Source organism: Rhinolophus sinicus, linkage group LG06 (assembly GCF_036562045.2).
Source record: "Rhinolophus sinicus isolate RSC01 linkage group LG06, ASM3656204v1, whole genome shotgun sequence".
Classification (NCBI taxonomy): Eukaryota; Metazoa; Chordata; class Mammalia; order Chiroptera; family Rhinolophidae; genus Rhinolophus; species Rhinolophus sinicus.
In genome coordinates, this window is record NC_133756.1 from 101,554,809 (window position 1) to 101,567,879 (window position 13,071).

Below are 13,071 nucleotides of genomic sequence, written 5' to 3' on the forward strand. Positions count from 1 at the left end.
TGTCCCAGCAATCTGCCCTTACTCTGAAATTGGCCAAGACATCCAAAGTCTTTGTATCAGTCTGTTCTCGGATTTCTGAGGAGACCTACCTTAGAGAAATGGTAGCACTGACAGTAATGTCCTCCAACAGGAGTCAACAGCTATTTACTTCCATCTCTTCTACTGCCATTACTCAGGGAAAGGAAGAAATTCCACCTCAGTGAGCTGCAACCTAGAGCCTTTTCTATCTCCTTCCAATGTATTAAATCATCCAAACCCCACACTTACCTTCCAGTCATTTAGAGAATAGCACAGCATTTACTTTATGGCAGTCAGAGGGATTGGGCCATACAGTGGAAGCTTAAGCATTTAATAAATCAGTTCTCACATTCCTAAAAATGTTATCATGATTTACATCTTTTGTTGCAATTGTAGTTGTGTCAACCTGTGTTACTCCTGGCTGCCAGTTTGTGCCTTTTAGGTTAAGTCCTGGTGTCACATGCTGTTTCTGGCTTGGACTTTGGTCAAAATACCTCTTCATTCTCTGTTTTCTCCATGGTCTCCTGAAGCCCAAATTTGCTGCTTACTCCTTTGGGCAATGACCCTTCAAAAATCCCTATTAAATTCCTTCCTGCTTAGTTCTGTTTCTCCAAGAAGCTTCCAATAACTATAATCCATCAGTGACTGAAAAATTTTCTACACCATTTTGTGAACAGGTTCTTTATCTCACTAGCTCTGTTAATACCAGACACTTGAATAAGCCACGTTTCTTGATTAATCTTGTAGTAATTTCTGGCTCATTAACTCATTAGCAGACAAATATTGTATGATCTCACTTATATGTGGAATCTGAAAAACCTGAACTCATAAAAACAGTGAATAGATTGGTGGTTGCCAGGGGCTGGGGAGGTGAAGGAAATGGGTGATGACGGTCAAAAGATACAAAGTTCCAGTTATAAGATGAATAAGTTTCTGGGGATCTAATGTACAGCTATAGTTAACAACACTGTAAAGTATCTTGAAAGTTGGGGTATATCAGGAGGTTTTGAGACTCAGTGGCCCCGGCCAGGAATCGATCTTTTTTTTTCCTAATCAATGTTATAACAAAACAACAGTGAACTAAAGGACGTTATCTGAAGACCTGCTGTATATCAAATCATCACATTATACACCTTAAATATACACAATATTATATGTAAATTATATACCAAGAAAGCTGGGGGAAAACATTAGCAAGTGAGTCTCAACATATCATATTTAGAAAGGGAAGTTTTATCTGTAGCAGTAATAACTACAATGAAACATTGGAAAGAAGTTATTGATTCAGGAGCTGAACCTAAACTTCTTTGTGGGGGAGTTTTGGACAGTGACAACACAGCAGTCGTGGAAATGCCACTGCGGAGACAGCAAAGCTTGGACTCAAAACGGAGATTTCATTTGAAACTGGGTTCTTTTTTCCTTTGGTCTCCCAAATTATTTCCAGAGGTTAGCCTCTTACAGAACAAATAGATCTTCTCTCGCTTGGAACTAAAGAATGTGTTACTTGTCTTGAAACGTAACACAAATATTCCTTGGCTTAGTTTTGTTTTGTGTCTGATGAGCTTAATATTGTTCTTCTCCTTTATACAAACCCATCACTGGTTTCATATGTGAGGTGTCCAAGCATGAAATGCTTAAATCAAACTTGATCATAGTGTAAATAACAGTTTTATTGTCTCTTCCATATTAATGAAACCCACAGCTGAACAACTAAAGCCCTATACTAATTGCTTGTCCTCAGAGCTGGGTATTTCAGGTCTAATTCTCTTTAGAACACAGCTGGCATGGAGTGTTCAAAAGCTTCTTTGGTTACTTTAACCACTTAAGTACTAATTTGGTAGCATGGAAAGCATTAGGCCCCATCCATACAAGCAGTACAAAGCAAAATACTGAGTAATTTTCTGAATTTTATCAATGTAGTAAGTCAATTTAGTTGAGGTTTCTAGTTAAAAAAACACACACACACACAGATGTTTGACTTGTCAAGATGCATCCACAAAAAGTGTTTGTTGAAATAAAACATTAGCCTGGAGGATTCCTTTCATTGCAGAGGCATTCTCAACAATGAACAAGGTGTAAAAGATTTGGAAATCTGTGAGCCTTGATGAAACTAGGCATGCTGTAAAAGACTATGTAGTTTTCCAAAACCAGACTAAATACATGATTATTATCTTAATGAGTGAAGGAATGAATTGATAAATTTAGTAGCCTTTTTGGCCTGTACTGGATCCATTAGTTAAATGTTATACTCTTACTATATATATGAATTCTGTAGATATCCCTCCACGTTTACTTATCTCTTCATTAACATGTTTAGCTATTTGGTCTTGCAAATAATGACAGAAACAATCCCTTTCATTTGGGCCTGAGATTTCATACATATTTATTAAAACTATCCCATTTGGGGATTTCACCTGTACGACCTTTCTGCTATTGTTGATATAAAAGTTTGATCTGTATTCGCCCGCAACGCAGCTAGCAAGCTACGTGACCTTTCAAGCAATGTGAAAACTGCTGTTGATTGACAAAAACGTATTTATTGGCTGTTTCCTTTGTGCCTAACAGTTTGCTAGATATCACGGGAAACAGCTTCACCTGACATGGAGAGCGGACAATCTAATTGGAGAAAAAACAAAACAAAAGCCCAATTCACATGTAACAATTTTAAAGAAATGAAATGTATTATGTGGTAGAGGCTATTAGATAGAGCCAAGGATAAGAAGGTGTTAATTGTGTGGGATACAGTAAATCTCAAAGGAGTTCAGGAAGGTAGAGATCAACATGGGCTGAGGTCATCCAGGAAGAGTTTCAAACAAACCAACAATATTTATAAGCCCCTTCTATGTTCAAAGCATTGTGAGGACTAGAGAGAAGTGTTATCATAGAGATGGGACTTACGCAGGATCTGGGAGGATGAGAAGAATACTGACTGGCCCAGAAGCAAAGGTAAAATACTGTAAAATACAGAACTCGGGGGAGGGGCAGGGCAAGGGAGAGCCACAGCTTGGTAATCAGCTTAACACTGCAGCTCTTCCTTTGAAGCCCCTTCGGCTGATGCAGATATGCCAGCTTAGATTTTTTTAATCCATTTTGGTTCTTGCTTGGTCTGCAAAATATTAACATCCAGTTCAGAGGTTTCTCTGTAAGAGAGAAAAGCAGATAGTGCTGTTCTTGGGGATTTTGGAAGATGATCTAGCAGAAATGATAGACGGTGCACACTAATGTCTTTTTCTTGCAAAGAAAGGCACTATGTATTCAAAGCAAAGGTGCCAGCCAAACTATATTATGTAAATACAGAGAACTCAGCATACAATAGAAGATGTTTATGAGACGATGTTAACCAAGCTCGGAATGTTATTGGTAGGGTTGCTTCTCTTTGGGTTTTATAAAAACTCTCAAGTGGCTCCCTTTGTTAGGCGCTCCTTTCTGTTTTGAAATATAATGTTTTAAAGTGGGTGAGCATTCATTATGCTTTCTAAATTCCCTGTGCGCTTGTTCTTATTCAAAATCCCCTGCTATGGAGACCAACCAAGAACCAATCATTTCTGGTTCAGAGACGCTCTGATACCCCCAGACACCTTTATTTTCCAGGCAGAAAAGAAATGGAAGAAAAATGTTTGTATTAAAGATAACAGACTTTTTGGTTGTAAAGACATAGTCATTGGCACTGAGGTCTGGTGCATTTTCGGCCATCTATTTAAAGCTCTTCAGGTGATTTTACTTTTAAGGTAATGCACATCGTATCTCAAGTCTTTTCTTTTGTCATGATAGCAACTGCAAAAGATCCTTGGTTGTTGTGGAGAGTTTAGGAGAGACTATGGCTCTATTCTCATTTCTTTATTTGTATAGCCTATATCATGTGTCTAGAGAGAAATTGTGTAACGCAGAATATGCCCATAGCACTCAGTTTCTGACGACGCACAGTCCCATTCCTGCAAAGAACTTTTGCCCTGATGTTTTGTCATCAATTCAGAGGGCTTTTTTGGTGTAAGGACTCCTGCCATTTCCCTCAGGATCCCGGAACTGTGGCAGAGATAGAATGCTCACTTACCAAACACATGACAGAAAAGAGCATTTATGTCTGGCACAAGCAGTGCAGTACATCTGTTCTAGGAAAGTGGGGGCCAGATGTGCTGCCTTGTCTGAAACAGATTTTACTGCTGTTTACATTCTCTCTCCAGCTCTAATCGGCAGCTTTCTGGCATGTCCATGATACGGTAGCAAGAGGGTATCACTTGGTTGTTAAATGCTTGAAATGATGTGAAACGTTTCACTGTGAACTGGCATTTTGAAGAAAGGCTTATTTTCAAATTGATTTGGATTCCTTTAAAAATCATATTATGAGGAAAGGTCTTTACCCACTTTACCATAGAAATTTAGAGGGAATTAGTAAGGAATAGATGGTGACCTGGGCTAACCTCCTTCTTTTATAGATAAGAAGCCAAACTGAGAAAAGTGATTAGTTTCCCAAGGTCATAAAGCAGTTTACTGACAGAATCCCATCTAAAATCCAGGTATCCTGACTTTCAGGATAAAGAAGTGACACAAGAGGGAAATTATTCCTCTAGATCAGGAGATAGCAAATTTTGTCCTTTAAAGGCCAAACAGTAAATATTTTAGACTTGTGGGCCATATGGTTACTGTCAGAACCACTCAACGCTGACCTTACATTCAAAAGTAGCCATAGACAATGTGTAAACAGTGTGTCTGTGTTCCAATAAAACTTTATTTATAAAAACAGTCAGGGGCCACATTTGGCACACAGGCCATAGTTTGCTGACCTTTGCTCTAGATCTGAAGGAGGAAAAAAGCATGAAACTCTCCTTGGGAGCTTCTTTATGAGCCACATACAAATTTGATCTGTCATGGAGAATGTCAATTTTTCAAAGATCTAGAGGGTGCTATTTGTTAGACAAGATTGCTCTGTTTCAGGCAAAACTGACTCTTTTTATAGCTTTCCTGGGAAAGGTTGTTTATGAGAATTTCAAACTATTGAAGAGTCATTCTTCAGGATTGTCCTTATGTCACTATTGTTCCACTTAAATATGGAAGATTTATGCTCCTATATGCCTTTCAGAAGTTAAATACACTCACAACAGAGGTCTTCTATTATTGCAGTTGGGTTTTGTTAACTTGAATAATCTCTTTAAAAAATAAGCATATATCTTTTTATCAGAAACAGGATTCTAAAGAGTTTTCCAGTTTGAGAGCAGATAAGAAATAGAAATGAAGTAAAGCTTTTCTAAAAGATACCTATATGTATTTTTTATTTTATTTTTTTTTGTAAAATTCCTCCTGGAACATAAAGAAAGCTTGAAGTTTTTTTAAGCTTGTGTGTGTGAGCGTGCGTGCGTGCATGCATGTGTGAGAGAAAGAGAGAGACAGAGAGAGAGAGATCTTTAGGAGGCAAATCAGAGGGGATACCTAGCTCCGTAACAATCGCTGGCCTCTAAGGAAAACTCCCTTTCCCATTAAACTGCCCAGTGCCCTACGACATCTGGAATTAGATGAGAGCACCCTTACTATGGCAGACTTACCGGGTTCTTCTATGCTCATACTTGTTTGGAAAGTGATCCTTTAGGAATTCTATTGTTTTTGCTGGTCTCAATCCAGATGCAAGACTTACATGGAGGATGGAAAGAGTAGGATGAAGGGAGTGTTGACTGAGCCGAGGAATAGGGAGAAGGGCTAGAGTTCTAATTTTGGAGCCTCACCTGCCACCATTTCATCTGAGTAAGTGCGAGCTCCTTTTTCTGCCTGCTCCCCACTTTCCTCCTTTCCCTCTTGTTCTTCCTCCCTCCTCTTTGCTGCTCTTCACTTTCCTCTCTTCCTACCACCAAAGACTGATGTGGCAGGGGAAAGGATGATCTGTCAGGATTGAACTGGGAGAAAATTGTTTTACGTCTTTTCTACTTCCTTCTTTACTTAGGTATTACACAGAATGGAGAAAAGCATATAGATATCTAACTTTTTCCCTACTATCAATGTTGCGTTTTCAAAGATAAAAGTTTTATCTATCTATAAAGGTTATTTGGAGAGTAATCGAAAGGAAAGTTATCTATTTAAAAGTTTCTTTTATTAGGAATTAACTACCAGAAAGCCTCACTTGCTGTGGTCATGTTAATCTCTAGAATGAATTTAGGATGATAAATAACTTTACACTAGCATTCATACTTGCCTTTCTTTTGGAGATTATCTTAGTTTTATTTTTTTTCTCAGTTTGCTTTAAAAATTCATGTCAATGTTCTCATTGTATAAATGATAGCATTACAAAAATTAGTCTTCAGGTGGCTTGTTAGCCCAGTTGGTTATAGCATGATGCTCGTAACACCAGGGTTGCCGGTTCAATCCCCTCATGGGCCAGTGTGAGCTGCACCTTGTACAACTAGATTGAAACAACTACTTGACTTGGAGCTGATGGGTCCTGGCAAAACACACTCAAAATAAATAAAGGTTTTTAAAAATTGGTCTTAAAAGGTAAATAATCAAAAAGGTTAATATCCTTCTTCTGAAACTAGGCATATAATAGGATGTTGGGTTCCATTTTATTTTGTTTTGTTTCATTAATGCTTATAACTCAAAGAATAAGAAGACTTATTTCTTACTTTTCTCATCATTCTCTAGGTTTTATTCTGAAGGGTGTAAAAGGATGGCATGTGGACCAATCTGTAGTTTTAAGACTCTAATAAGGTGACCCAGTGTTCTGGCCTCCACATCTGTGGACCCACGTCCATCCTCCTGTGACAAATTCCCTTCTCCTCTTTTACAACCATCTACATTCCATGACATGAAGTCCTCTCTTAAGACCATAGGCCTTTAGCAATTTCTCCTTGGATAATTGCCCACCACAATGATCCTTACTTTCTCGGAATTTCTGTAGCACTTTCAGTTTGTGCCAAACAATTCCTCACTTAATTATATGCTATCTGGGATCACTCTCTAGTGGTTTAAAGCATGGTGTTAAGCACATAATCTGTTCACCCGTTTGAAGAAAAGGCAGATGGCTATGGGGAGCCAAAGATGTGATCTTTAGGGAAGGCCATAAGCATCCACAGGGAGGAATCATCTTGGGGGGTTTGTTAAAATCTGAGTCTGGCCCTGAAATTCATAACTACAATGACTGGAATGTTAGGAGACCATGCATTGCTACATCAACCAGAGGCAAACTCACTTTCACCTGATTCATGGATGCTGATTAGAATGCCAGTTTATTAGTTTTCAGTATGAAGTATAGCTGTCTAATATAACTAGACTCGAAGTCTTCAGGCAAATGCATCATCTACCTCTGAGTAAGCTACATGAGTCCAATTATAGCTGTCAGAACTCTTGGTGAGCATGGAATCGATGCAAAAGTGACTAGTCAAATGGTTTGAATGTTCAAAGGATTAGAACAAGGAGACCAGTGATACATTTTTACCATGAGGATATTCTTACCCACAGCCCAGAAGTGTCCTTTGGTGTGATAAGCTTGGACACTTGACAGTGCTTACTTGGATGATTACTCTGTGATTCTCTCAATGATCCTCTGAGTGACCAAGCTTCTTTCCTAACGGCAATTTTTTTCATAAGCTCTTAATTATAGCTGGTTAAGTTCCAGTTAAGCCTTAGTCTCCTGTAGTTGACTTTCACCCCCATCTCTTCTCTGATCCATTGTATGTAGGAAAATCTCATTTTTGTCATTTCCAAGTCCTCAGGGTGCTTGTCATTGTTGCCTTCTTTTACCTCCTTCAGTAGGTACCATTAACTATTGAATGATTAATTCTCTTTCCAGTTCCAATACAAAATCTTGAGTGGCATAGACTACACCAACATCTATGTATTCAGTATTTAAGAAACAAGCATATTTAGCATCTACTCTGTTCCAGCATTATTGAAGTTAATAAAGATATAGAGATAGGTAAAATATAGTCCCTTCCCTTAGAGACTTCACATGTAAAAGACAGGTGTGTAAAACAAGTACACTAAAATGTTTGGGGTGCGATGATGAGCACAGATGGTGGCACATTAAAGAGGAAATCATTGACTTCATTTGTGGGAATCTGGAGAGTTTATAGAGAAATATATTGATTAAAATCCCTCACATGGGCACTTTTTGCTTATAGATTGTCTTAGATATCAGTTCAGATTATTAAAACCTGGACCTCATTCTCATTTATGTCTGTTCACTTGTTATTAAATACTCATGCCTAGTCTAAGTTTGGAATGAAAGTGTCACAAGACACATCTTTCACTATTTCCTGATTTACTAAACATGGAAATGTAGCTCAGGACCTGAGCATTTGGTAATCTCATGTGACCATGAGAACATTAAATAAGGAAGGAAGTGCAGAAGTGAATGCAGTGATCTCTGACAAAGCTCCTCTCTAGGTTGAGAAGGTTTTAATTAGCCAGGCAAGTGTCACATCTATCTGCAGATATCACAGCATATTAAGCTTAGTATCATCCCGTTTCCTAACAGCCATCCCCAAAGATATAGATGGGTAAAATCAGAGAACCAGGGGACCCTATAGCTCTCAGATTGGCCAAAACCGAATCAGCATAATCTAATGTTGTCAGTCTTGAAAATCAGGAAATCCAAGAGATAGTCATCACTATATGCCTTTTAGTAAATCATTTAACTTCTCTGTGTATTCATTTATCCATCTGAAGAAAGAGAGCTAGTATACGTAGCCTTAATCTCTGCATATGGGATGCTATAAAGGAAGTAAGATTCAATCCGGATCCTCCAACATTTTAACTACTTCAGTTTCCTAAATTGGAAAGCAATATGTATAAATCACTGAAAGAACAATATGTATAAATCTTTAAAAGAGCATTAAGTGAAGTAATGCATTTAAACTGAGACTCAAGATGTACATCTATATTTGAAAGAACAAAAATGTATAAATCTTGGAAAGAGATTTTAATGCATTTTGATGCAGTTTTGTAACCTGGAAATTTTTGCACAAATGTTACCACAAATGTTGTCGTCGTATTTGTATTCTACATAGCACAAGATTTTCTTTCTAAAAATGGAACTAAGGGACAATCAGTCATATTGTGGGAAATTTTTCATTAAATGGCCAATATTTCGTTAAGTGTTTTTTGAAGCTATTTCAATTTTCACATTATCTTATTGAGGATAACAATTCTGAAAACTTGCTAATGTGATAAAAATAATGTTTGTACCCTAAGTATAATACTTTCCTATTTAAGAAAAGGTTTCTCTAGTTTCAGGATACCAAAATATAGCAAATAAGTTTGTGCTTTCCATATCCACACCCACCTTCCTGCCTTTGATATCTATCTGTGATTTTGTAAGACAAAAATGTTACATAAAAGTGCAACCAAGCGACTACATTTCTCTGCATCCCAAAGATTCCAGTTTCTTCAAAAATTGAATAAATACCCCAAATAATGGAAAATTTCTGGAATAGTAGATTTTACTTTTTTTCTGGTAGGATGGAATGAAGTGCTCGTTCAGGTTTTTATTCTCTATTTGTCTGAAACAAACATTTGTAAATTCTTACATGAATTCACCAATTTGTATGTATTGATTAATTGTGTTCAAGGCACCAAGGCAGGTACTGTGGGGACAATACAAATAGAAATCAATATTTCTATATGCAGGACACTTGCAGTCTAGATAGAAAGACTAGACACATGGCGGGAAATACTTTATAACGTGACATATAAGGCATTATCCGATAAAGGAGCATCTAGGTAGAAGTGGAGACTCAGAGGGCTCTCTATGGCTCCTGAGGTTTTTGGAAGGCCTCCTGGAGGAGGAGATAGGAACCCTGCAGGATCCTCCCAACTGCTTCCAAAAAAATTAATTAGAAAATACGCAAAGGTATAATCACTCTTTCTAGGAAACAGTTGCAATTTATTTCTTTATGTATTTAAGAACGCTTTCCATTCAGTGTTGTTTTCTTTTTGCCATTCATAGATGTCTTAGTGGTTTGGGTTGGATTTGTGATTTTCTCCTCTCTTGACTTATCGGAGAAATTCTGGCACTAGCCAGGTTTGGGATGTTTTCGTTCAGACATTCTTAAGTTATTTGGTAAGAAGTAAAGCCTTTGTTGCATTTTTTTGCTTAGAAACTGCTTTTTTCTTTTCTCTTTCTTTGTTTAAACCCTGAACTCAGAAAAAGCTCTCTATTGCTTGTTCTGCGAAGCAGTATCTTTGGAGGTGAGAGACTAGAAAACATTTGTTTTCAACTAGAAATAGCCATATTTTCAGAAAAGATTTAGTAAATTTAAAAGATATCAAAGATAACTTTACAAGAGAATGCATGCACATGGTTACATAAAAGAGAGCCTAGTGCTTTCGATGCCCATATCAGCAGGCCTCAGAATTGCTTGTGAACGACTGGAAACCATGGCCATCTGCCAGCCAGAAGCAACATCACCAGAATGGAATTCACAGTTACACTGTTAAGACTTATAAATACAGTGAGGGTCCAGGAGCCAGGACCTTCAGGCAAATCAGGCTTGTCTGGTCTGGTCTGGTCCGGCTGACTGAGCAAAGCAAGCCCGCTCTTTGCATGAGGCCTTTCTCAGCATCAGTGACTAAACTCATTTATCCCCAAAGCTAAAATGTCCCAAGGAATAGGGGGACAGTGGACATCCATTTTCTGGCCAGACACTGTCCTAGCTAGGGCAGAAAGTCATTCTAAGAAGAAAGTCTGGGGCGGGGGGGGAGTGGTGGTGATTATATCATTTGTCCAGGGACAGTATTTGGAAGTTGTGAAAGTGGGACCATTTTTAGTGTGAATTCATTTGTCTTCTGGCTTGGCCTTTCTGAGAAACTGTACCAAATCCTAGGAACTGAGTGCTGTCGTGAGGAGAAAAGCAAGATGAATGAAAGAACTGTATGTATAGATAGGTGTAGGAAACTAAGAGTGCAACCTGCTGATTGCTGCAAGGGATGAGTGCAATGGGAGTGAACCAGGCAGCCAAGATGACAGGAAACCAGAAGTGTCCAGAAGCTTAGCAGATACATACTCAATGGGTTCTTTCTCCCCTATCCTGAATGAGAAGGGAAAAAATTGGAGAATTGAGTTTGTATTGATTTCATTTGATGGAGGCAGAGCCATAGGCAATAACAACGGTGATAATAATACACACTTATTCTATGCCAAGTATCAAGCTAAACACATTGTATGCATTTTCTCATTTAAACTCATGACAGTCACGTGAGGAAACTACTATTATTATCTGCATTTTACCCATGAGGAAACTGACTCTTAGAAAGGAAAAAAATATGCCAAAGGTCACATAACTGGAGAATGAGAGTATGGTCTTTGTCCCTAAATATGCTTAATTTTAGAGCTCAAGCTGTGAACACACACTGTACTTCTCATTCATTCATTTCTTCCCATATTCATATGTGTATTGTGTAAATACAATGTGCCAGGCACTGGGCTGCAATGGAAGAGAAGAAAAGAGATCCTCTCTCTCTTCTCTTGGAAAGAAGCTTACGGTTTAGTCATGGATGAGACCTGTATTCATTATTCATGAAATAATCACAGAAATACATTACTGTGAACTGTGACAAGTAATAGTAAGGAAAGGTGATAGGGACAAGAGAAGACCTAGATACTGTGGTAGCATAGACTTGTTTTTAAGGGGATTGTGAGCTATGATAGCAGTATTAAGGAAAGGTGTACATACTAAGAAAAAGTGATGTCATTTGGGGGAGTCAAGGAGAACTTCCCTGAGAAAGAGACACATGCATTTAGATGGGAAGGATTAAAGGTTGATAACTCAGCAGAGAAAAGAGCATTCCGGGGGTTTGCGGGGAGGCTAGCAGGGTCCAGAGCCTAGAAGCTGGAGAGAGCTGATTTCATGAATACTTATTGACAGATAATGTAAACTACTGGTTTGTCACCTTTATTGTATTTTATATTCCTTAATTGGACGTAAAATGTCTTACTGTTTCCCAAATGAATCGATATGAAAATACTGTCACTGTTCTTTATGCAATTTTTGTTTGTTTTCTACTAATTTCATCTGACTTGTATTTCAAGGTTTTAGAGAAACAAGAGCCACATCTGTCATGCTGCTATAGTACAGTCTCTAAGCTTACATACAATTAAGTACTTAACAAATGCATTTTATGATAAAGAGAAAGAGGTGGTAGGGAGATAGTAAATGTCTATTCGGAAAATAACTGAATTTAGTTGCTTTAACTGATATACTCAATTAGGAATTGACATTGCCTGTAGAAAAATCATATCTGTATATATAGTACATGAGCTAGGAAATAGATTCATTTTTAATTTTTGCTAAGTGAAGCTTTTTAATATTCCTTGAAACTAAATGGAAAATTTTCCAAATTAATGCTCAGCAGTTTGGCATGTGGGGGAAAAATCTTTCCTCTAAAGCAGCTTTTCCAGGGAAGAGATTAGTATTAATTAGGGGATGTTTTACTAATGGAATATTTTTCTTGCCATTGATGTCACTGTCCTTTATCCCTGAGGATAGCATTATTGACAGTGCTGTCTCTTACGTGTGATAGGCTATAGGCAGTCAGACCATGTTACAAAATTCCGTTTGTCACACACCCTGAGACAACTGTCTCTGGTTTAAAAGCCTGAAGCTATTGGTCAGGCCTGGCATTGTTTGGAACCCTACCTGGTAAAATCATAATTGGCCCAGAGCCTTTTCTTGAATTCCACCCATTTTTTTTTTTTCTCCATTAAAACAAAATAATTCTTAAACTTTTTCACACAATTAGGTAGGGCTCCTCAGATTGACATCAATACTTTTATTGTCTGTGGTGGAGAATATGGTGCAGAACACTGGAATATGAAGATTTTAAAAACATGCACCCTATCTTATTTACTTTGTATTTCAAAGATCCATAACAGTGATTGGCTGCTAGCAGACAATTTAATAAGTAGTTATTAAGCAACTAGTTGACCAAATGAATGACAGTTTTGTCCACTGCAGTTATCCAGTGGTGGGTTCCAGATCACGACTGTTGACAACCACCTCAAATTTTCTTGCTACTTTTAGAAATTAATAATCATAGATTTAAAACTATGAACATCTACAGTGAGAATACTCA

General features: G+C 37.8%; 1 protein-coding gene across 3 annotated transcripts in view; it reads left to right on the top strand.

The window, feature by feature from the left end:
* The window catches only part of MAML2 (mastermind like transcriptional coactivator 2), a 339,928-nt gene that overhangs the window by 96,576 nt on the left and 230,281 nt on the right, over positions 1-13,071 (top strand). The window contains exon 1 of one of the 3 annotated variants that reach the window (XM_074335574.1): positions 2,916-2,964. The exons of the other annotated variants lie outside the window; for them this stretch is intronic. Within the exon in view, the coding sequence (XP_074191675.1) occupies positions 2,932-2,964 (33 nt within the window). The 5' untranslated portion in view covers positions 2,916-2,931. Of the gene's footprint in view, positions 1-2,915; positions 2,965-13,071 lie in introns of those variants that run through there. 3 annotated transcript variants of the gene reach the window in all.